Source organism: Rhipicephalus sanguineus, chromosome 5 (genome assembly GCF_013339695.2).
Source record: "Rhipicephalus sanguineus isolate Rsan-2018 chromosome 5, BIME_Rsan_1.4, whole genome shotgun sequence".
In the NCBI taxonomy this organism is placed as follows: Eukaryota; Metazoa; Arthropoda; class Arachnida; order Ixodida; family Ixodidae; genus Rhipicephalus; species Rhipicephalus sanguineus.
This window is the reverse complement of record NC_051180.1, coordinates 198,062,645-198,088,718: the sequence shown is the minus strand read 5'-3', so window position 1 is coordinate 198,088,718 and position 26,074 is coordinate 198,062,645. Positions and strand designations below refer to the sequence as shown.

General features: G+C 47.1%; 1 protein-coding gene across 1 annotated transcript in view; it reads left to right on the top strand.

The window, feature by feature from the left end:
• The window catches only part of LOC119395174 (nucleolar and coiled-body phosphoprotein 1), a 675,420-nt gene that overhangs the window by 307,702 nt on the left and 341,644 nt on the right, over window positions 1-26,074 (top strand). The window contains exon 11 of the mRNA XM_049416108.1: window positions 158-285. Within this exon, the coding sequence (XP_049272065.1) occupies window positions 158-285 (128 nt within the window). The remainder of the gene's footprint in view (window positions 1-157; window positions 286-26,074) is intronic.

Sequence of the window (26,074 nt, the reverse complement as noted above, 5' to 3'; positions counted from 1 at the left end):
GCTGCAAGTATCGATCTGCTTGTCATGCTTCGTGTGACATTCCAATTTCTTGCTATCGCATTCACTGGTCCGCCTTTGCGGCGAAACTGTGACTTTTTGAATGCAAACTAAAGGCTTTCAAACAGACTGCTCCTGTATCACTCTTTTGATCTTTCAGTTTTTGACGAGGAAATCACGCCTTATGCGACTTTTCAACTATCCCCAACTAAAGGCAACATCGATGACGACGGGGAAGAGTTCAAGACCTTCACCATTCATCACGGGGAGCCACCGTATCTTACCAAGGTAGGTGTTTGTAACAACTGTAATTGCAGGTAATTGTTACTACTGCCAAGTTGTTAGCCCTTACTTAGTCAGCCTTTTTCTTGTGGCGTCGTCCAGCGTCCTCCTCACTGAAAAAGGTGCGCCGATCCCTAAGATTGTGCAATACCGTTTACACCCACCGCCTTGTGAAGCTGCGTTGAAGGGCTCCAAATATAATAATAATAATAATAATAATAATAATAATAATAATAATAATAATAATAATAATAATAATAATAATAATAATAATAATAATAACAATAATAATAATATTCCCCCCTGCAATAATGCCTTCGGGCGCTGCATTTACTTTACATAAATAATTGAATGCATAATAATAACGCGATTCAATTAGTACACTTTAAAAAATCTCCTTTTTAGTCCAATACGACCAAAATCATATTTCTCAGACCAAGAAACGAAGCTCTTTCAGTGCTATGGCATGGCTGCCGGCTCATGCTGAACATCTCGGAATGGTAACGGTGAATTCGCTGGCCCGTGCACTGACGAAAGGGCTGGAAATGAGCCGTCTTCTGCTATAATGGGGACACTCATACGCGCAGACATCGGAATACTACAGGCAGGGCCGCCGAAAGTTCTCGGTCCCCTACATCTGGCTCAGCTAAGAACTGTCTCGGTCTCTGCGAATATCGCAAATACGTTGATTTCCGTATCTCCTTAAAAGATACCATACGAGTAGTTGGACAGCTGACTGCAGTTTATGCGGTCATCATTGAACGGACTGGCAGCACCTATTCTTGTCCTGTGAGATTAAGCCGCCCCACGTTATTGATGACTAGGGGTCAAGTTCAAAATGCACCTCGCTGTCAGCCAGGGAAGATAAAAATTGGGGGACCCTTAAGCTTCGCCTTTAAGAGTTGAACACGATAGCGAAATCCGGCCCCTAGTGCGCACTTCAGCCACTAAGTGCATACTTATTAATGTGTATTGTTACACACACAACTGCGCACGCGCGCGATGTATCTCTAGTAATGGTACAGGCTTTCGATGTAAAGCAGTTCCCTGGTGCAAGCGTCGAGACATATTTCTCACAATGCCTCACAGATGGCAGCACAATATCTAACGTTTGCTGTTTGCTTGATCCACGCCTCCTCTAAAAAGCGGGCGTTGGCTTGATATGTTTCCGCTAGATGGACGTAGTTGTCCATTTTTGGGGCTGTTTGAACGTTGACGTGTGTTTTTAGCGGCGATGGCTGCACTATTCCGGCTTTTTTTCGAAGCATGGCGTCGCGCAAAAACACATAGTTTGATGGCCTCGCCAAGGCGCCTACAAATCGTAGAATATGTTCATTTTGATGAACCACACAGCGCGAGTAAACAACGGGGACACAGGAGGGGAACACACACAGCGCTGACTTACAACAAAATTTATTGAAGCAACATTTCACATATATACAGGGGATCAGCCAACTACTGCGCATGTCATAGCAGATAACTTTCTAATCAACTTGGAAAAGCCGAACGGAGAAATTGCAATTCTTTATCTGATAAAGATATCGACGGCGAACTAACACATTTGTCACCCAACCTTTGAATCATCTCTGCTTCAATTATTTCACGGACATATTTATTTTTATGTTTACAAACCACGTCAGCTTCCTGAAAGACTGGTTTGCACGTGCAGTCATTACAGTGCAGAGCGAGAAGGCCTCCCTGTCCTTTCGTGACATTGCTGGCATGCTCACGAAACCTTTCATTGATACTCTAGCGGGCTATCCGATGCATTTGCAAATTTCAGTAGCTGAAGGACTACTCAAAAAACTGGTGCGACCACCTGAGGCGCGACCAAGTAACACGAAGAAGAAAGTGGTCATCCCTTACATTCATAAGGTGGCACACAATCTCAAACGAATCGCTCAGAAGTCACATGTTCCAACTGCATTCTCTGCCCCGCTTAAGTTGGCCTCTTTGTGTAGGTTAACTCAACCAGACAGAGCTATCGATGAAGAAGTTTCTTGCGCAAAGAAACACCGAGCGCCTTTTCAAGACTGCGCAGTAGGCGTAGTTTATTCTGTACCGCTAAGTTGTGGTAAACATTACGCCGGTCAAACGGGCCGATGTATCAATGAAAGGTTTCGTGAGCATGCCAGCAATGTCACGAAAGGACAGGGAGGCCTTCTCGCTCTGCACTGTAATGACTCCACGTGCAAACCAGTCTTTCAGGAAGCTGACGTGGTTTGTAAACATAAAAATAAATATGTCCGTGAAATAATTGAAGCAGAGATGATTCAAAGGTTGGGTGACAAATGTGTTAGTTCGCCGTCGATATCTTTATCAGATAAAGAATTGCAATTTCTCCGTTCGGCTTTTCCAAGTTGATTAGAAAGTTATCTGCTATGACATGCGCAGTAGTTGGCTGATCCCCTGTATATATGTGAAATGTTGCTTCAATAAATTTTGTTGTAAGTCAACGCTGTGTGTGTTCCCTTCCTGTGTCCCCGTTGTTTACTCGCGCTGTGTGGTTCATCATGCTTAACCAACACGCCCAAGTTCACTCTATTGCAAATGTTCAATTTCTTCGTCACACGTGCCAAACAAAATGCGTTCAGGAGACTCTTTTCACTACATGGCATTTATGTAGTGCTTTTTCCCGAAGCAGTTGCACGTAACATCGTGGCTTTGTGGAAAGACACCTGCTTGCCACGCAAACGGCCCCAATTTGATCCTTAGGGGGACCGCAGATTTTTATTCTTTATTTTATTTGGATCTTTCTCGATTTTTCGGTCACGGACGATTTTTCGCTCACAAGCGACGTAGCGACGGCATTTCTGCGGAAGGAGCTCTCTAACGCTATCGCGTTAAAAGAATCCTCAAACTGGTCACCGAAAGAAGGGAGGAGGCCTCGTGCAGCCTTCGCGACAGCATCCCCCAGCATTCTCTCCAATTAACTGACCCTCCTCTTCCTCCCTGCCCCCGGCACCATCAGCGTAGAGCCTCTCTCCTGGAAAATAAAGTTCATCCACCAGTTCTTCGATCCACTGCGATGCTGAAGACCCTTTCCACAAAAGCACCGGAGGAGTGGTTCTCAACGAGGGGTCCACGACCCCAGGGGGTCCCCGAAGCCATTTATGGGAGTCCACGAAACCCATCCTCGAAAAAAAAAGCACAGTTTCACCGCAAGGGCGAAGCAATGAATGCGGTAGCAACAAATTGTATTCTTATACGAAATAAGGCTGACACCTAACACTTTTCGATCCGGTCTCGCGTCAGTGTACAAAAGGCTGGTTTAAGAGAATACGGCCGCTGCAGAGAGAAATACGCTTTTCACATTCTTTTCGCGCTGAGAGCGCTGCACGTAGAAGGTTGCAGGAGCCACCCACTGAAGCCTGCCGAGATAGCGCGTGCGCCAGCGATCGTGACCGATCAGCATTCGATGGCAGGGGAGCTTTTCTCGATGTATCCACCTAATGGACATAGCCACTTCGCCGGAGCGCATTCAGTTACTTGAAAAAAAGCGGCAAGCTTTGGTCACGTCAACGCACGGAACACGCCAGCACGTTTCCAGCGTAAATAGAAAGAACGTGGGCGAAATGTACAGTAAGAGGACACTAAAACAAACTTGGCAAGCCTTAACTTGCGTATCGACGTGTTCAGATAATTGAGAATGGTGCAGAGAATGCGTATCGACCTTCCAGGTGCGTCAGGCGGGCGGCCGTGTTAAACCCAATTCAAGGGCTAACGTGATTGGAGTTCATGCACGGCCTCTGAGAAGTGTGACCGAAGGCGGATCTTGGGGGCAGCATTCCTTGCGATCAAACGCCTTCCGTTCTTCTCATTTGTGTTGAGAGTTGCAAAAGCTTCGTGACGTTAAAATGACGTTGCGCAAGAAGGACCGGAAACAGGCGGCGTGCCGCGCAGCGCTCGCTGCCTACATACAAGAGGGGAACGACGTGTTTCTCGAAAGCTCCGGAACAACAGCGACAGATAAGTGTTTCTGTATGATTTGAGCTTGCCTCTATCTGTAGCCTTCTGACTACATAAGCCACTAGTGCAAAGCTTAATTGGACTTATTACTTTGTGAAGTTTTTTTTCGTGTCAGTCGTTTGGTTTTAATCTTTTCCTGCCACCACGTGCGAAGGTGTGTGCGAAGACCTACCACGTGTCACGTGTAGGCGCATGTGTTTTCAAGTGCAGCGCATAGATAGATTTTTGTAGTACCGTTTGGCTTAAGGCAGTGTATTTAATACGCCGTGTGTTGTGATTACCTGATGTGACAATTTTCTAACACGTGGTCACCGGCGAGATGATCTAGTCATGGTCAAAAAGGCCGTAAAGTGTTCAAGGTGCGGGGTAGGTTGGAAAATGGAAGTTTGTGCAGATGAGGAAGCAGAAGAAGGGGACGCCAAGTGTAGGCAATGCGAGTTCGTGTGGAAAATGGAAAGAATGATGGCTGTCCATAGTGGGCTGATGGCGAGAATCGAAGAGCTGAAGATGCGTTGGCGACAGAGCGAGAGAAAACGAAGGCCATGGGAGAAAGGCTTAGGTCAACCGATGAGGGCCTATCGAAGGTCGTCAAAGTGAACAGAGAGGACGCAGGTGACGGCGGAATCATTAGGGCGTCGACCCCCCGTGGGGGAGAGGTGAAAAGAGCATCAGGCGTGAAGAACGCAGGTACAAAGGTCACAGGGCCCAGCTTCCGGGAAGTAGTTTTGAAGGAGGGAGGGGACAAAGCGGCAGTCGTGACTCACGCTAGTCACCTAGCCAGCAGCCATGTGCAGGTCACTTCAGAAGGAACGTCTGAGCAGGTCATTATAGCCGGTGAGTAGAATTTAGTTCGATGCGCAGAGACAATCAAGAAGAGGGGGCAAGGCGATAAGAGAGTTTCGATAGGGATGTTCCCAGGACATACGCTGGGGTCAGTCATAATAGAGCACTGCACGGGCCGGATTTTACGGCCCGGGCCCGCTTTATGAAGCCCGAGCCCAGCCCGGACCCGTGGTTCCAAGCGCGGGCCCGGCCCGGGCCCGGGCGTACATAGCCGAACCCAGCCCGAGCCTGGCCCCGGCCCGTGGTTCCAAGCCCGGGCCCGGCCCGCGCCCGGGCGTTCATCACTAAACTAATCCAGGGTGCGCTTGTTCATGACCAGACCCGACCCGGGCCCGCTAGAGGATATTAGTTGTTGATGATGATTACTTATGATGCCGTGCGCTTTGTAGCGGGCGATCGGACGGAAAGTCCGGTGTGTACATGCATCGAAATGTTCCTTTGCCTGCGGTGGTAGCTCAGCGGTTAATCTGTTTCGCTGTTAAGTCCTAGGACGCGGGTGCGATTCCCGCGGCCACGGCGGCCGCAATTTGATGGGGGCGAAATGCAAGAACACCCGTCTATATACTTATCTTTAGGTGCACGTTAGAGAACTCATGGTGGTCGAAATTAATCTGGTGCCACTACGGCGTGCCTCGTAATCATATCGCGGTTTTGGCACGTAATACCAAGGAATATAAATGAAATGTACCGTATGTGTCAACCTAGAATAAAAGACCGAAATCTTTATTCCTCCCATGGGAACAACCGTGATCTGGCCCATTGTTAGTGCTGTTAATATACATATATATATACGTGATCTGGCGTGTTTATAAGGAAACCCACCTCGATGTACTTGTTACTTTGACAAAGTCTGGTCCAGCAGACGAAACGTTTGTGAAAATGTACAGTGCCAATTTATATCTATACTGGTGAAAAAAAATAGCACTTCAACTGTTTTTCTATTTTTATTGCTAAGCTTTACTAAGAGCCAGCTCTTTGCACGTGTCACTTCAGCTTGGCACAGTATACCTTAGACCATGCAATGCATAACGTTCGCGTGTGCTCGAAGGCCCGACTTACCGAGTCCGGCCCGGCCCGCAGCCTCAAGCCCCGGCCCGGCCCAGGCCCGCAGCCTCAAGCCCGGGCCCGGCCCAGGCCCGCGGCTTCAAGCTCGGGCCGGGCCCGGGCCTTGCTCAGGCCCGCGGCTTCAAGCCCGGGTCCGGCCCGCACTTTCACGCGCGAGCCCAGCCCGGGCCCGCCGAAAAACGCTTCGGACGGCCCGGCCCGGCCCGCGGGCCGGCCCGGGCCCGTGCAGTGCTCTAAGTCATAAGGCAAGCGAGTGAGAAGCTTGCAGCTAAAGCTCACGAACGTAACCTCGTGGTAATTGCGGGAGGGTTAAATGACATCTTGAAAAAAGAATCGTCAGGACTAGCCACGACTTTGGCGAAAGGCGTCGATGACGATGTCGCCGAGGTGCAGCATGTAATATGCACGGTACCGGAAGTACCAGTGAGCAACGGCAACCTGCGAAGGGCGGTTGTCGGCGCAAACAGAGAGACATGGCGAATGAGTCGAGAGAAAGGCTTTGACGTAGTGGAAATAAAGAGGGAGGTGCACAGATGGGGTGGTTTCCAAAGAAACAGAATTCGCTTCGACAAGAGGCTTGGTCATGAGGTGGGCTGACGACTGGCAGGACGCGCAGTAGCTTTCTTGTGGGCACGCGGGCCCTTCGGAGTCCGAGGTAGCTAGTAACAAAGAAAACAACCAGGGCGGCTCATTGAGAGACAGTATTTCGAGAAAACAGAAAAAGAAGTAAAGGAAAAAAGAGAAGGCGCGTGTTGCAATTAGTTACATAAACATGCAGGGTGACAGACAAAAAGCCAGAATGGTTAGAGATTGAGGAGCAGTAAAACAGAGCACGGATAGGCGTTCTTGCAGTTAGAGAAAAACGCCTTAGAGACTTGGAAGAGCCACCACACAATGACACTTATTTTTAAGAAGGGCGCAACAGGATCATATGAGAAAGGAAAGTTGGGGGTGTAGGAATGCTAGTTCACCACGGAGCCGAATGGGATAGAGTGAAACAGACGTGTTCAGAGCACTTTAGGGTTTTGGGCACCGTAGGTGGAAAGAAAACGTGGGTAGGGGTAACCTACATGTGGACCGGGAATAACTGCAGAGAAAATAATCAGGGCATAGTGGGTTGCATAAGTACGGATATCAAAGAATTTGGTAATGTGGCCGAAATCACCCCTTCTAAGGGACATGAATGTCCAATGCATGCCCTTGACGGATATCCATACACCAATGGGAAGTTATTGCTACATCTCTGCGAGCAACAAAGCCTTCAGATAGTTAAAACGGTGCCTAAATATGATGGGCAGATCACATGCAAAGTCACATGCAAACTGAAAGAAATGAGATTAAACACGGAAGGCAATAAAAGCTTGGGCAGGGATCATAAACGCATAATATTGTAAGTGGGATATAAAACTGGAAATGAGAGCGTAGAATCAATGTATGGAAGGTCGTATTTCAATGACAAACAAATAACAAATATAGCCGCAAGAGTCGAGAAAGAAGTACGCAAGATACTAGGCAAGGACTGGGAGTATAATGAGCTTTTACATATAATGACGAAGGAGATAAGGAAAGAAAAGTAAACTATTTGCTGGAAAGGAAAGAGGAAGCCAAAAAAGTCAATTTTGCCGCAACGACGAAGCAATGAATGCGATAGCAACGATTTCGAATGTAATGTGAAGAACGGAAAGCAGCTCGAAATTGCCAGCTCGTCATTGAAGCCCAAGGACGGACGAGAACACACACAGGACGAGCGCGCGCGCGCGAGAGAGAGAAAACTTTAGTTATGCAGGCTTAAAGTATCGTCCTCGTTGGGTGGAGCCCTTACTTCAGGGCCCCATTGGCTCGAAGCACACCACGTACTATCATGCTTCACAGCTCGACACGAAGCGCGCTGTTCAAGCATAAAGCAGGACGCACAAAACGAACGCAATGATAATACAGGACGAGCGTGAACTGTCACAGTTGTCACTTACTTTTGTATGAACAGCGCGCTCCTTTCGCAAACGCGGCCACTGCAGCGAGCGAAGTGACACTCATACGCTCTGTAACTTCAACGCGGACATCGCGGGGAAAGGACAAAACATACAACCCCTCCCAATCCCCCGAGATAAGCGCGCGCGCAGGCGACCACGCCTTGTAGGGCGAAGAGCATCGGTGTGGCAAGAAGCACGCACGCAACGCAACGAGCGGGGTGACTACCTTTAAAACGCGCCACACGCGCACTTTCCGCCACCTCGCTTGTCACCAAGAAAGCATGCGGAATTAAATTGTGTAAAGAGCTCGCGGTTAGCGTAATGAATGACGTATTTCTCGCGGCCTAGCCGTCTAACGCCGCGCGCTGCGGAGCGAGAGGTCGCTCGTTCGATTTTTCGCTTGGGAAAAATTTTTTCTGAAATATTTCTCATTGTGGCTTTTATACCTATATATACATACATATACATATAGAGTCCCTGACGGCGACGGCGCCGACTGACGGTGACGGCATAAACCAGCCGAGAGTGTACATATAATTTCTATCGCAAGAAAAGTGGGTGGAACAAGGAAATCCGGGAAGTGATCCAGAAGTGACGTGAGGCATCACGGGAGCATAGACAGGCAGAAAAGGAGAAGCGGCCGCAGGATTAAATCAACAAAATATGGAAAATATACTTAGAGAAAAATTCCATGGTACAGAAACTAGTCGAGGCAAAAATTAAAGGTGAAAGTGAAGAGTGGGTGACAGATTCACGAAAAAAGAAGGCCGCGTCTAGGGTATTTTGGAGCCACATAAAAATCCTAGGTAGGAAGTCTGTCACAATGCAGCAACACGTTTTAGATGAAGGAGAAAACAAATTGGAAGGGTACGAAGCGCTACGTAACATCGGAAAGGTAACAGCCGATTCGTTTAAAAAGAGCGTTCAGGGGATTTCCCCGGTGAGTAAAGGTATGACGGAGAGCACAACGACGGAAGAGCGAGTACTTGAGAACTTCAAGGAAAAATTTCAAGCCTCGCTGCCCCGGATTTAGATAGGGTTCCCGTCTGCCTCATTAACGAACTAAGATATACCACTAAAGAGGCGCTGTTGAAAGCCATAGAAAAATGCTTAGGGGAGACGGAAATACCAGACAGTTCGGAAATAAGTAGAGTGAACTTAATCTGTAAAGGCAAGACAGAAAAGGTAAACATTCGCTCGTAAAGACCGCTAACCATTACATCGGTACTATACAGATTGGCGATGCAGGCAGCAAATATAAAAATAGAAATGTCGGCAGAACATAAAGATATTTTGCGAGAACTTCAGAACGGATTGGGAGTCGACAGGTCGTTAGACGATGACCCATTTGTTCTTGCTCAGTGTATAGAAATATATAAAATAGGAAAGACGCCCTTGAACGTAGCTTTTCTAGACATAGCTGGGGCGTATGACAGCGTAATTCGGAAAATATTGTGGGATATATTGAAAGGAATGGGCATAGGCAAGGACTGCATACAGCTTTTGAGGGATATGTACCGAGCAAATACAATTTGCATACAATGAGAAAGAGTGGGTAGCAAAGAGAACGTTGCGATTGGCAAGGGGCTGAGACAGAGACGTCCTTTGTTCCCGCGGTTATTCATGCTGCACATGGTGAGGATGGAAAAGGCGCTAGAAGGTAGCAACATTGGTTTTATTTTGTCACACAAACAGGGCGGCGTGATGATTGAGCAGAAGCTTCCAGGTTTATTTTATGCGGACGATATTGTCTTATTTGAGAACAGTCGAGATGATGTACAGCGGCTGGTGGATATATGGGGAAGGGAACGTGCAGCTCTTGGACTAGGATTTAATGTAACAAAATGCGAATTGGTGGCATTCAGTGATCCCAATGATCAGGCGGTGTCAATACAGGGCCAAGAAATACCAAGAGTAAGCGAATACAAGTATCTCGGAGTATGCGTAAATGGCTGATATGTACATGGAGGTACAGAAAAAAAAATTACCCCATCTCCCACTAAAGGGAACGATGTGGGAATGCGAAGCAGCGCTGGGTGTTAACTTGTGTTTTCATTGTGGTTCCATTTGTATGTTTCCGTGTATGTTTCATTTGTGTGTGGAGTTGTGTATATGTTGTGTACTGCTTATGTTACCCCCCCCCCCCAGCTCGATGTTTCCGTTGCGCTCCGGCTTCGCGTTCCTCGCAGCTTCGAGATTTGCTTGCTGGCGTAGCCGTTCACGTTCAGCTTCGCGAGCATCCATAGCGCCGTTGCGAAGAAGAGGGCAACGCATGCCGGCATTGCCGTTTACGTTCAGCTTCGCGAGCGTCCATAGCACCGTAGCGAAGGAGAGCGCAACCCTTGCCGGCGTTGCCGTTTACGTTCAGCTACGCGAGCGTTCATAACGCCGTTGCAAAGGAGAGTGCAACGCTTGCCGGCGTTGCCGTTTACGTTCAGCTTCGCGAGCGTCCATAGCGCCGTTGCGAAGGGGAGTGCAACGGGAGCCAGCGCTCTGCATTATATACGAGCGCCATAGGTGTATCTACCGGGGGGGGGGGGGGGGCAAGGCAACACCCTCCAGAAAAATATGAAGGCCTTAGGTATGTTCCCTTTCCACTTGCGCCACGTCACAAGATAGGGCGAACGCATGAGGCGGCGAGCGAGATTTAGATGCGTAGCAGCTCTTTGACTAGCCTGTGTAACGCTGTCCGTCCGCACAAACGCGAGGCAACGCGCACCCTCGGCGCAGGTGTTGGAGTGGTGCCAAGTAGGTCATGCAGCAGCTGGGCGTTGACGTCACACACCCCTCGCACGCTTCCCTCGCAGGTGCGCGCGTACGTCACTCTCTCCCTCACCCGCCGGAGCGCTGCAGCTGCCGGCTCGAACGCCCGCTCGCCTCCCGTGTCTGCGTTTCAAAGAAACGTTTACACCAGTAAACGCTACACCGAGTTTCGCTTGAAGATTCGTTTATTTAGGATAAATAAAAATAAATAAACGAATCTTCCAGCGCTCACCGCAGCACCCGCCGTTCAACCCGTGACGGCACCCGTGCGCAACGCTGCTGCTTCGCATCCCATCAGCGTTCCCTTCGGGGAGATCAGCGTTCCTTTCTAGTCGCCGCGAACGACGCATCCGCGCGTCCGGATCGCGCTGGTGCGCGTTCATCGCGCGTCTGCCGAAACTCATTCCCGGGCGCGTCTGTACAGACGTAGTACATCTCATCGCTGTTCAGTTGACCGTGTTTTCTTCACTGTGAAATGAATGTGAAAGCGACGACGCTGAGATGCCGTGCAAATGCTGTGCACCTGTGCACGTCTTCAAGTTACCGAGAGACCAAGCTCTGAGGAACGCTTAGATTCGTGCTGTGCCACGAGGAAACCTCACGGTCACCGAAAATTCCAGGGTAAGCTCTTGTTTTTTCGTATTTAAGTGTTAGGTAATTCAAATTATATATACGTACATGTGTAAGTGGCTCATGAGCCGCACGTTTGTATGACAAGTAGCCATCGGTTTGCTGATTGGAGGTAATTCTTTTTCTAGGTATGCGAACTTCATTTCATGGACGAGGACATTATTCGAGTCGCGACACATACAGATATAGCAACTGGCCCCGTAATGACAGTGCCGCTAGCTCATGTGCGCCTTCGCCCAGGCGCTGTACCGTCGAAGTTCCCGAATTATCCGAGCTACATGTCCAGAAAGACTGCGAGAAGGGAAGATCCTGACTCCAAGCGCGCGTGCATAGAGAATGCAGCCCTCCAGAAAGCCATTGCTGAATCCAATGAGCCGTTTATCAGAGCACGCGAGGAGGATAAAGTCAACAGTTTGAGCGAACTTGCAAACCACTTGAGCAGCCAAGGGATGAAGTTCTGGGATGTAATAGAAAGAAATGAAAGGCTTCTTCTCATTCACATCGTCGACGATGGAGCGCCGTGGTTGAAATAGTCTGTTTGCGTGAAAGGAGACTTGAGCGTGACACTACACGTCATAAAAACAGCCGTAAAAATGCTAGGCGCAAATCTCTGCGTTCCCGAAATCGCTAACAGTGAAAGGGGTATGGTGGAACTCCTAGAAGGCATCGAGAAGTGGGACGGTGACCTGATGTGCAACTCAGTCGCGGAAATTTGCGAGGCGGTTTGTTTACTGCTAGATATGCTTTGTACGTCCCAAGCAGAAGACGACGCCAACTGTATTTGATTTATGAAGAAGCAAGTCACCTTGCACGTATCGAAAAAACAGCGCAGGCGCTACTCTGCTGATTTCATGATGTTCTGCTGCATTCTTTTCACTATATCGCCCCATGCATACGCGTTCATGCGCACCCATTGAAGCATCACCTTGCCGCATGCTATGACAATCAGATCAGTGTGCTCGTCTTATGGTATGAGTCCTCAACAAGAGCCTCAGAGCGAAACATTCCTCAGCTATATGGCGAAAAGAATTTCTGACCTGAAAGATGACCAGCGCTTTGTGACAGTTATGGTAGATGAAATACATATAAAACCCTACTTTGACTACAAAGGAGGTATATTACCGGCGCCGCGCTTAATAGAAATGAAGCTGCTAACTGTGCGCTCGTTTTTATGGTGCACAGCCTGACGTGTAAATTCAAAGAAGTTGCGCACATCGTGCTGGTGCACCGAGTAGAGGCGGAGTTCCTGTAAATGACGCTTAAAGAAGTGATTTGCTGTCTGGAAAAGATTGGGTACCGGGTTATGTGCGTCGTCATCGACAACAACTCTGTCAACAGAAAAGCGATGTCCCTCTTTGAATCACGTCCTCGTAACAGAATTGTGTACCAACATCCATCAGACCCTTCAAGGCCGCTGTTCTTCGTTATAGATCCAGTGCACATTGTAAAACGCATACAAAATAATTAGATCAATCGGAAGAATGACCAAATTTGTTTGCATTTCCCGGAGATACAAGGAGACACGCCCCAATCAGAGCGAATGCAAACAGCGTCACTTGCGACAATCGGGAACCTTCGCAGCAAAGAGTGTCACCAGCTGTTGAAATACGGCTATGGGCTGTCGAGAAACTTGAGAGGCAGCACGTAAAGCTTGCTTTACAAATCCTCAATGATTATTTACCAGAGGCGTGACGCGCTCTTGGAGCAAAGCACAACCTGTTCTCCTTTGAGGCCGCTGCTACATTCATCGATATCGTCGTGGAAAATTGTAAACGTGAAAACTCCATGGAAGGGAGAAAGGCTGAGAGATCAGTTCCAACAACCAGTGCTTTCCATTGATAACGATCCAAAAATTGCTGTCTTGCACATGTTTCTGAAATGGCTAGATCGGTGGAAAAACAGAGGTCTTGACAAGGGTACTCTGAGAATGGAGACTCACGCTGCTCTCGAACACACTACTTATGCGCTTGTTGAGCTCGATAGGTACAGCTTCGAAGAGCTTGGAATGTCGTATGTGCTTTTTGGGAAGATACATGCCGACTGCCTTAAAGATCGGTTTGGGAAAGTATAGGCAGCTGGCAGGTGCACAATATCACGCCTCCATCAGGCAGATATATGAAGTCGAAAACAAGCTGCGCCTGCAAAGTACCTTGCCTACAGTTTCCACTGACCAGCACTGGGAATATGTCGGAAAGCAAGTCGAGCCATTGCTTCCCAGCAGCAACGTCGTTTTGACCAGCCAGGCTCTCACGAAGTTGCAGGACGTCCTCCCAGTCCTCGTCTACGTTGCAGGTTATGTAGTATACGCCACCCTTAAAAAGTTGAATTGCGCGCAATGCAGGGCCTCGTTGACCGTGGAGAACGAGATCACAGTCTCTGCCACAAACGAACCTTATGGTCTCGTGAAGCACCTGGACCGAGGAGGCTTAGTTTATCCATCAATGTTTGCACTTAACGCTGTTGCTCACAGCTACGTTGCGGTAGAGCAGCTCGCTACAGAGCCAGCACTGCTTATGATGCCTGAACGACGCCAGGTCGTCACGAAACTGACGCTACAATTGTCGGCTAGTGAAGAGCAGTCCGACTTCGATACGTGTGAGAATGGCCACACGACTGAACTAGTGCTTAAACACATCCTGCGGTGCAGCACCAACATTCTGCTAAAGAAATTTTGCAGGAAGCTGAACGATAAACTTCTCGACGCTGCCGATAAATAAAACAAAAGGAAAGCCACAAGTGCCGAGGCCAAATAACTGCATGTATTGCTTCTAATATAGAGCAAGTACAAAAAGAAACTGGGGTCCGTTAATAAATGTTTTCCTGCTACAGTAATCTTCCCTCTAATTTCTTTTAAATGCATGCCTCATTGTTCATGCAAAAAAAAAAGTTTCCGCGCAGTGCACCTGCGAGACAACCTCTCTTGAACAGCGCTCCTTATTTTTTTCCACTCCGCCCCATCGTGCGACGTCACGCGAAGAGAGCTAAGGCCTTCATATTTTTCTAGAGGGTGTTGGGCATGGGGGGCGCTGGCCCCCCAATGAGCAATGTTGGGGGGGCTCGGCCCCCTCACTTCTTTCGACAGTGCTTATTCTCGGCTGCAGACTGGGAAACTAAGAAGTCAGGCAAAGTTTTACTTGAACGCAGCAGTACCTTAATTTTGTAATAAAATTTTGTCCTACGATCCTGCTGTGACGACTCTCCTCCGTGTGTCATGACCACGCACTCTAGGCTAGCTGTGGTGCGGGCTCCTATTCCACACTTGTGCGTCTTGCGCTCGAGCATTGCAGAGGAGGCTATCGCTCAGCAGGGGCTCTATAACATTACAGAAATCTGTCATGATTTTGTGCTGTCCTGTCTGGCCTGAAATTTAAGTAATACGCGATGCAAATATGGGCGGGAACCAGAAAATGTTTTATATTCCGACCAAATGCTGTCCTTTTTCAGGAAATTCAAGTTCTTTCTTTGAAAACGAATAGCATCGCCACTGCTCCATATTGAAGCTGCTGTGAGTTGATGATTGTGTAGAAGTGTCCAGTATTTCAGTTGTTTCTAGCCAGGACAGCTAAAATATATTCCCAATTTAGTCTCCGATCAGCCTGCTTCACTTGGTTTATCATATGGTAGCCTGCAGCGATCGTGGCGGCTTGTAACAAGGCAGTGGAGTCGAGCACATTGCAAAGCCCAGCTTTCATGTTTGCCCCGTTACTTGATCTACCTCACCATGGAGATGATCAGCGTCCACGGTTTTCTGGACTAAGAAGGCTGCCTACGTGCAAATGATTGTGTCTGTTTCTAATAATGTTTATTTCTCTCTCTACCTCTTTGTCAGCAACGATCAGTTCACAGAGAGTTGTACATTGAATCTCAGGGTCAGTGAGCAAAATAGATGGCTTCCTGATGCAACTATCTCCTGCTTCCCTGATAAAAAAACGCTTCCACGATTTCACGTTCTGTTTTGCCATTTGCCTTCTTTAAAAATTGTGTGTTCTCTAAAGTGGGCGAACATCCGCATTGTTTGCAGTGTTCTGCCAGAAAGCTTCCCGTTTTGTTACGTACATTCAGAATGTGTTCCTTCGCTCTCTCATTAAAACACCTTCCGGTCTGCCCTATATACTGGCGTCCACAGGTAACAGGTATCTTGTAAACCACGTCGCAAACGCATCGTGTGTAGCGCGTTCTGTGCTTCGTAGTGCATTGCCATCGTGCATCATTATTTGTCATGGCACATAATTTAGAGAGCTTGAAGGGTGCAGAAAACACCACTTCAACGTTGTGTTTGGACGCTATTCTTTTATTTTTTGGGACACCCGGTGAATATATGGAATCACATGAACGTTTTTTTGTTTTCTTCTGTGCTGCAGTGCTGCGTTCTCGTCGTTTAATTTTCTGCAACAGCGCTTCACAAACACTTGAAATCACCATCGAGGAATAGGCAGCTTCCTCGAGCCGGGCAACTTGATTGTGAAAGCTTGCTGACTTCACATGAACACAGGACTTAGTTAAGACTGAGTTAAGGCAATTCGTTATGATGTCCCTCTTAACTAGCTTGGAGTGAGCAGTATCAAAAGGAAGCAGCGCCTTCTTTGTCCTTGGAAGGTACTCCCAGCATATATGGTCATGCAAGAAACGCAGCCTAATATCCAAAAACTCAATTTCATCATTCTCTGGGATTTCAAAGGTATATTTTAATTCCTCACGTTCATTCTCAAAAACACTAACTACGTTAGCAATGATTCGGTTAAAGTTCTCGCTTGCAGGTCCTTTCAAGACAATAAAAATATCATCAACGTATCTACATATTTTAACGACATATCCATCTTCAACATCGATCTAATGCGTGCGCTAACCACAGACAAAAAGATGTCGCACAGGATGGGTACCACCGAGGATCCAATACATATACCATTCCTTTGCACATGGAACTTGTCTTTCATTTGTACAACCGTAGAAATCAAGTAAAAAACAATTACAGGAAGTTGTTGCTTGATAGGTCCACATCATTTGCAAAATCCAATTTTCCAAAATCCTCAATCTTGCCTCCAACCGCTCTGAACAACTCTTGATGAGGGATTGAATAATAAATGTCTTCTATATCTATAGAAAAACCACTGTACGAACCCTTGCTCATGTTTTCTAATGACGCTACAACTTCAAAAGAGCTGCGCACTACCATCGGGTCATTGCTCACCAGGCCTTGAAGGTTCTTCTGCAGGCACCGGCTGACAAGGCGCTGCCACGTTCCACTCTCAGACACAATGGCTCGAATGGGGGTTGCAGGTTTGTGAGTCTTCACCGTAAAGAATACAAGGAAGCTTTTTAGATGCGAAGTATCTCATGGCGGAGTTCAATCCGGTGGTGGTGGTGGTGATGGTGGTGTGCGGCGTGACCACCCTTACTGCGCATGCGCATACCCTCACCCTCTCTCCACTTCCCCTCTCCACTTTCTCCTCTCCCCTTCCCCATCTCCCTCTCCACTACCCCTCTTCCCTCCCCCTTTCCACTCTTCCTCTGAAACGCGGGCTAGACATGCCGAAATTCTCTCCTGTGCAACGCCGCGATGAGCACCAGCGCATGCGCGTCCCCTCCCCCTCTCTCTCCTCTCCTACGCTGTCCCACTCTCGCACGCCTGTCGACCGCGTTCCCCGCTTGCCCTGTGAGAATTAACGGCCAGGCTAGAGGGAAGACAAGACACGCGTAGCGCTCCTCTTCGCGTTCCACGACGCGAGGTCGGTAGCATGCCCAACGGACGCCAACGGATCGCGATCGTGCAAGTGCTCCGGCTTCGCATCGCCTCATGGTCCGCTTTAGCGGAAATTGGTGTAATTTTTCCTCTTTCTTTGCTTGTAGTCCGAGGTTGACAAAACTGAGGTCATCCAGGAATTGAAGAGCGCGGCGTTTCTGCTTCTTTGGATCAAATGCAACCGCCTTGAAATTCTTCTCCATCGTGCGCATAGCTTTTTGCTTGAACAGTGTTTTCGTCAAAACTGCGAAACCACCTTCCTTCTCTGCTCGAAGCAGAACGATGCCACGATCCTTGAGGGTGCTGGACACTTTTTCAAGAGGCGGCTTCTTCATGGCTTTCACAGCAGAGCATGATTTCAAACACTCTACACCGTCCACAATGGCGCTTTCTCTCCCTTGTTCACCACACCGGTCAACAACCTGCCGGACCATGGCCAGCATACGCTGACGTCTGACAGAAGGTGGAGCGTAGAACTTTGGCCTTTGTTCAACACTTTCATGACATCGTCTGGAACGTCGACGTTTCCAAAAACAGACACGTTGCTGCTGTGGATGCTTGTCTTCTTTTCTCGAACTCAAAGAGATGAAAGGGCTCGAAGCCCTTTTTACAGCGAAAGCTGTTATGAGATCATTTCACCGGCCGTTTTTGGCGCCGTAGTTGTCCGCCGCCGCCGCCGGTGTCCGTAACCAGCATCGATCGAAATAAGAAAAAAAAACGAAATAAGAAAAAAAATGCACCATCTCCCGCTAAAGGGGACCATGAGGCGATTCGAAGCCGGAGCACTTGCACGATCGCGTTCCGTTGGCGTTCGTTGAGCATGCTACCGACCTCCCGTCGTGGAACGCGAAGAGGGACGCTTCGCGCGTCGTATCTTCCATCTAGCCTGGCCGTTAATTCTCACAGGGCGATCGGGGAACGCGGTCGACAGGCGGGCGAGAGGGGGGCAGCGTGGGAGAGGAGAGAGAAGCGGAGGGGACGCGCATGCGCTCGAGCTCATCGCGGCGTTGCGCAGGAGCGAATTTCGGCATGTCTAGCCCGCGTTTCAGAGGAAGAGTGGAAAGGGGAAGGGGAGAGGAAAAGTGGAGAGGGGAAGGGGAGGGAAAGTGGAGAGGGGAGCGGAGAGGGTGAGTGGAGAGGAGGTATGTGGAGAGGGTATGCGCATGCGCAGTAGGGGTGGTCGCGCCGCACACCACCACCACCGGATTGAGCTCCGCCTTAAGATACTTCGCATCTAAAATTCCAGGATGGAACGAGGTTCGAACCTGGGCCCTTTACGTGGGAGTCCAGTCTTCAACCTCTGAGCCATGCCGGTGCTTGAAACTGCTTTGCAAAAAGGTCCTATACAGGCTTCAAGTCGGGAAGGAAGGACATTAGCATATGCATTATAGCGTGGTAGAAGAGTAAAATAAGCGCCAAGCGTCTCACAATGCGAATACTGTAACGAGGCGTCACACAATGCGAATTGCGCAACGAGTAGGTTGTGAAATGCTTCCAATCCATTACAAAGATCTCTGCCATAATTCTTCGTCGTCATCAGGCACAGCATCAACAAAGTGCGCATAATGCCTTACATGCGTTTAGCAGGTACCACGGATCTCCGTAAAATGACGAAAACTGGCACAGTGCCTGCTGCCCTACTTCTAAAAATTACAATGATTTAGAGCGTAGTGGGTTCCTCGCAAGTGCACTTGTATTGTAAGCCTGGCTTCTGGCGACATGTATCCCACAGGCAAAAGACCTGGGAAGGTTGGGTAGGACAATTGTGTCCCACCACAACAGTGGAGAAAAAGGGCGCCTGGGCGCCCCCTTCTGATGTATGTTTGCATTTGTCGTTTCGTTTGACATGTAAAGCTATGTTATGCTGAACAGCTATGTTGGCAGTTGATTCCCACGTTCATTTTTTTATGTATAGAGAATTTACCTCATGTGTTGAATTGTTGTATGTGCATGTTTTATCACGGTTATAATGTTGTGTGTTTGGAATTGCGAAGCATATGTTGATTGTAGTTTGCGTTTGCTTTACCGGTAATTTAGCGACTGTTGTAATCAGTATTGTTGTTATTGTTTATGTTAATGCTGTTCCCACTCCTGCTTGGGCCCGAATAGGGCCTGCAGTATTTGTAAATAAATAAAAAAAAAATTGGTTGCCGAGGAAGCCTATAAGCGCAGATCCATTTCCTCAGGGTCTCAGTAAAATTACAATGCTTTATAGCGTAGTGGGTTCCTCGCAAGTGCACTTGGATTGGTTGCCAAGGAAGCCCATGAGTGCGTGATCCATTTCCTCGGGGTCTCAGTAAAGTTCTTTGCCCCCCCCGTCGCTCTCCCACGTCAACGTATGTTATACAGCATGACGGGAGAGAGAAATAGCGAGCGGGCGTCACCCAATGCAAATTACATAACTGGTGGGCCGTTTAAAGCTTCCAACCCGTTACAAAGGGCTGAGCCATAATTCTTCATCGTCATCAGTCCTCGCGTCAACAAAGTGCACATAATGCCTTACACGTGTAGCTGGTGCCTCGCTTCTCCGCAGAATGACGAATAATGGCTTAGTAGGTGCTTGCCAACTTCACAAAAATTGTGATTTATGGCGTAGTGGGTACCTTTCACGTCTGCTTGTATTGTAGCCCCAAGAGAGCTTACAACGGACTCTAGAAACGGCGCTCTTCCAGCTTTCGCTGTGAATGTGCTGCGGTTTCAGCGCAGGCCTGGCGTTTTTTTGCGCCCTGTGTGTTACATCGTCTCTCTTACGTCCGTGTCAATTTTTGCGCAGCGTTATACCCACTAATGGCAAACCAACAGGCCCAAATAGCAACCTTGGGGAAGCCAAAGGAACTCAGTTGAAGCGGCAGCTTGTCGCTTCAATTCTTCCAGGCGCTTTGCTTCCTTCCATGGCTATTCCCCTATTACCACGAGAACACGAAGCCGATCATGGAGCAGTCGCACTTGTCTCCAATACTCGGACTTCAGTATTTTGCATACGCGTCTGCAATGGCCCCATGACAGCCTAACGAAGCCGAAGAGCGCTTGGACTTTGTTTGGAACTAGGTTTTGCTTGATGAAGTAGGTTATCACCCTTGACTGGCAGGTGGAAATGGCAATCAGGTTCGCACACGTAATAGCGGGGTCGGAGCGAAAATTTCCAGATAGAAAAGGGCCCATTGTATGGCAAATGTTCTCGAGCAAGACTTTGACTTGGGCGAGTTGGTACATGCTTAGCTGAGGAAAAACTGCGCAAAAAAGGACGAAGACGCAGGAACACAGTAGACTGGACGAGCGCTGAACTTACAACTCACATCTTTATTGCACCAACCGCTCGTTTTTACATCACATAAAACCGCTGGTGGTACCGCTAGTGGTACGCTGGTGCCGCTGGTGATATTTACCGCTGGTGGTACGCAGATGAAGGAGGGGCTTGGGCGTGTTTTCTATCACGCAACGCTCCTGCATTTTCTTTCAACTTGGAAACTGCCCTTTATACGCGCACGAGAAAGTGGCCCCTTTCTGTACCCACTCGTGATGTGGAACGAAAAAAAAAAAAGAATGCCGGGCACACCTTGCGTGAGACGCCCCCGTGTGGCAGGAGACGCAAAGGAGTCCCTTCACGCGCCGCAGTTCAAAAGTAAAAGAAATATATAAGAGAATCTTATTCTCCATTGTGGAAATTGCAGGGCGTTGCTCAAGCACAAAGACGTAGCAACTGTGACAATTGTTAGTTCACGCTTGTCCTGTGTATACCTGTGTGTTCTTTTTGTGCGTCCATCTTTGTGCTTCAGCGGCGCGCTGTGAGTATCGATGAAAGCAAATAGCGCGAAAAAACGTAAGACTAGACGAAGAAGGCTACAGCACAAGCGCATAGAACACTGAAAAGAGCCCAAGGAACTAGTAATATAACTTAGAAGGATTGATTGTTGGGCGAGTTGGTAATTCATGATGAAAGCAAATAGCGCGAAAAAACGTAAGACTAGACGAAGAAGGCTACAGCACAAGCGCATATGCGCTTGTGCTGTAGCCTTCTTCGTCTAGTCTTACGTTTTTTCGCGCTATTTGCTTTCATCATCAATTACCAACTCGCCCAACAATCAATCCTTGTGAGTATCGAGCTGGTTGTCGTTCTTCGTGTGACATTCCGGTTTCTTCCTATTGCATACATTGCTACGCCCTTACGGCGAAACTGTGACTCTTTCTTACACCGTGACCCTAGCATAAAATACTTTCGTGTTAAAAAGGCGGCTCGTGGTGCTGTTGCACGTGTCACCATTCCCAGAAAAATGAAGCGCCGAAACAGTGCTACACTCTAAGAAGAAAAACGAAAGAGTCGAAATGGGGTCACTTTTGACCCCATTCGGAAGGCATAATCAGTAAATGAGATTAAACTTTTTTGAAAGAGTCAATTGTCACTCGAGCAGCTCGTTTCGATCGGCCAGCGTGTCGAAGCAGCCGCCGTATGCGCCATACACATCGCGTGGCTGGCGTTCGGCGCCGTTCGCGTAAGCTGCCTCCCAGTAAACCACATGTATCACATCAACATCCAAAAGATGTTCTTGGCGGAACCTTAGACATATCCATCAGACGATCTTTTTTACCCATTTTACCAAGAATCAACGTTGCCACAACCAACAATCGGCCGCCCGAATCACGTTGAAAAAACGTTGACCACATGTCGCACCTGGACATTTGAAACATGCTATCAACATCCTGTACTAGAAGTAAGGTCAGATTTATGTCGCCCCATACATATGTGACGTACTCTGGAGATGCGCTAGCTGCAGTACGTGGCCTTCCCCTAGGAGGAGGAGGAGGAGGAGGAAGGAAATGAAGGAAAGGCAGGGAGGTTAACCAGACGCGCGTCCGGTTTGCTACCCTACGCTGGGGGGAAGGGATGAAGGGATTAAAAGAAAGAAAGAAGAGGGAAGAAGGCACTGTCAGGGTACATATGCACCTGTCCCCTAGAATTTCAATTATTAAACAATGTGCGCAGAGTTCTGAAAGCTTACATTTGCAAATAATGCAATCTATATATACTTGCATGAGCTGCTATTGTAAGCTCTCAGAACTCAGGAGGCGCATCATTTACTAACCTGAAGTAGTTGCGTAAAGTTATAGGTACAAAAAGCGCAGGAGATATCCGTACACAGTTTATTCTTCCTAAATGCTATCACATGTAAAGTTAGTAGACAGTAGCATCTAACGCTTTTCAGCAAATTGTGGTGGCTGATAGCTGCCAGAAAACAACATTTACCCTGTAAATAGACAACTTTACATGATACACAAGCACACATTTCCTAACATAAGTTGGCTTGTTTTCAATGAGGGTGACCACTGATTTACAATAGTCCTACTTGTAATGAAAATTTACAAAACAAAACTGGTTCTTAGTGTGTCGTCAGAACAAGGCTATCTTGATTCACAAAATACTTGTAATAACAGCCATGTTAAGAAAACTTGATGCTAAAGAAAAAGATGCACAAGTGAATTCTGAACACAAGTACAACAATGAACAAAAGTGTCTCTCTGTACTGACGTGGCCCGACAAATACACAGAAAGAGTAGCATCTGGTATACAAGTATACATATTTAGCTTAAGTGAGTCAGTACAATAACTACTTAATCATGTACTGTCACACTCAATATTACTTGCAACACGGGAGCACATGGCCTCACGAGCTCGCAGATCACTTATGGCTTCCTCTAGCCCTTGTTCGCACAAGTAAACGCGTTCTGTGCCAGCTTGGGAGGCCACGCACACCATTGTTGCAAGTCATATTGAGCGCGACTCTACATTGTGAACAAATTATATAAAAAAAATGAAATTACGAAAAATGTTGAGTGACACCTTCTGCAGCAAGAAAGTTGCATAGCACAGCAGTATGACAGCTTGCCACCAATATTGACATTGTTGATAAAAAAAACTGTTTATTTATTTATTTATTTAGATACCTACAGCGCCCAATGGGCATTATTGTAGGGGGGAAAACAAAAAAGAATACATTACAGGTGGTATACAGCATCAAGAGGTAACATAAGAAGATCAGCAATACGTTTAATACAGATGGCATGACACATGTACATTCCGAACAGACCATTCGAGAGAAAAAAAATAATGGATGCATACACACATATATATCTAGACAAACCAAGAGCAGTACATCACAGTATAACTACAAAAGGTTAAAAAGAGTTGAATGCCGTGTAGAGGTGACACGATACCTATTTGAACAAGAATTCAGCAAGGACAGAGTCAAAGGAACTGATTGGCGACAAGACAACCTCCTCCGGTAGACTATCCCAATCATGGCATGTTCTTAGAAAAAACGAATGCTTATATACGTTAATGCGAGAGCTATATTCTCTGACCTTTAAAGAATGATCGCGACGGGCCGACCTGTAGGTGGGATCAAGGATATATGTTTCCTTCCTTAGGCATGTTGCTCCAACAAAAATTTTGTGAAAGAGCTTTAGGCGCATGTATTTCCGTCTATCCTGCAAAGTCGGCCATCCGAGATCGGCTCTTATATCAGAGGAGCTTATCGTAAAGTCGTAGTTGGAAGACACAAACCGCGCTGCACGCTTCTGAATGCGTTCCAATTCGGCAATGCAAGTCTTTGTACCTGGGTCCCATGCGGAGCATCCGTATTTCAACGTTTGAAAAGTAAAGAGTTTCTTTCAACTTAGGAGGAGCTTTCTTGAAGTTTCGCTTTAGGAAGTTGAGAACACGGCCAGCCTGAAACAGAAGGCAAGACTGTAAGGCATTAGCATTAAAATGCACCACTAAATAATGGCATAGCGAGATATATACACTGCCACAATAGTGAAGGAAAACGAAGATTGAGAAAATGTTCATAAATGAAGAACGATGACGAAATACCTAGAATATGGCACCTATGTCAGGTGAAGTACTCCTACAGAAACGTCATGTAAAAGCTGTTGTAGTTGGGTAGCAATATTAAAATAAGTAGCACATTTAAAAATCATAAACAAATGAGTGAAAATGCATGCTACGGCTCACCAAGCAGTCAGAGATATTATAATAATAATAATAATAATATCTGGGGTTTACCGTCCCAAAATCACGATATGATTATGAGAGATGCCGTAGTGGAGGGCTCCGGAAATTTCGACCACCTGGGGTTCTTTAACGTGCACCTAAATCTAAGTACACGGGCCTCAAACATTTTCGCCTCCATCGAAAATGCAGCCGCCGCGTCCGGGATTCGATCCCGCGACCCTCGGGTCAGCAGTCGAGCGCCATAACCACTAGACCACCGTGGCGGGGCAGAGATATTGTAAATAGAAATGACTAGGTAGCAGACAAACAATACACCAAGAGCCTACATTGCAAAATACAGCGTGGTTTTTAGGCAATATAGATTTGTTAGTAAAAATCCTATGACAATAAGGCTCCCGTTGTTCTGCACACGAACTCTACGTCAAGGCTGTAATACTTTGCCACAGCTAAAATAACACTTCTGTGACTAAATACCAATTGACATGAGGGTAGTTGTTAATATTAGAAAGTTTTGGTGTATGACAATATATGGCACACCCTTTTTTAGAAATCAGAACAGGTGCACATAATTTCAAATGCTCATAATCGAATTGTAAGGGTATTACTGAAACTCATCGCATCCAGCATGTAGGAAACGCAATCACTTTTTTGCATCAGACCGAAACTACCAGTGACAAGGAAGTGACGAAATTTGAGTGAATGCATATCTTGACTGTATCTTTTCGTAAAAAGCGGCAAATCATTACCCTTGCGCCAGCGGATCACCTCACCTTTGCAAGCAGCGGTTAGTGCTTATTTGCTTATTTTGAGCTGCGTGCCAGAAAAACGTAATATCAACCTTTTCTTTGCCTGTGCAACATAAAATTCTGGCAGCCACTGTGGCACTTCTCACAGACGAGCGAAAAATGTTTGCGCCTGTTAGTAGCTTAAACAGAAACAGATTAACATAGCACTTCCCACCCAAAAATAAGCTGCCCACTAGAGTACCTCAGAATGCGTGCTGCTTTTCCTGACCACATTCTGATGCAGCACGGCTTGATTACAATTTGGTCACTTCCTTGTCACGTGTAGTTCTGGTCTTATGCAACAGAACGTTTCCTGTGCACCGCGTGCAATCAGTTTCGATTTCACCATTAAAATTCGATTATGAATATCTAACTACGTGCAACTCTCGCAGTTTCTGAAAAAAACGTATGCCATAAATTGGGACGCACTACAAGTTTCTAATATAAAAGACTGCACTGACCAGAAAAATTAAAAAGTTAATTAAGGACTTTTCGTTAATTAGTAGCAAGAATATAATTTTAGCTTCTGAAAAGTATTTCCACCTAGACATGGAGTTCATGTGCAATAACGACACAAGTGCAACTGTCACAGATTTTTTATAAATGATCCGTATTCCTTAAAAAACTTTATATTTGATAAGGGCCGACTAAGAAGCTACAGAGCGCGACTAAAATTATTTCTATGTTCTCAAAAGGTTGGAAGCTGCTTCAAAAGTTCACTGAACCTAGAGAGACCAGTAAGAACATTCATACTATATTAATTTCTGGGGCGTTACGTGCCAAAATCCCGATGATTATAAGGCATTCCGTAATGGAGGACTCCGGAAATTTTAAGCATCAGAGGTTCTTTGATGTGCACCGACATCACACAGTACAGTGGCCCCCAGTATTTTCACCTCTATCAAATGTGCGACTGCGACGGCCAGTAAGAACATTCACTGTACTAACAAATCGGTGTGACATATTAAGTAAAATAGGTAACAATTCACAATGCACAAGTAAAAATGCGACATGATAAATG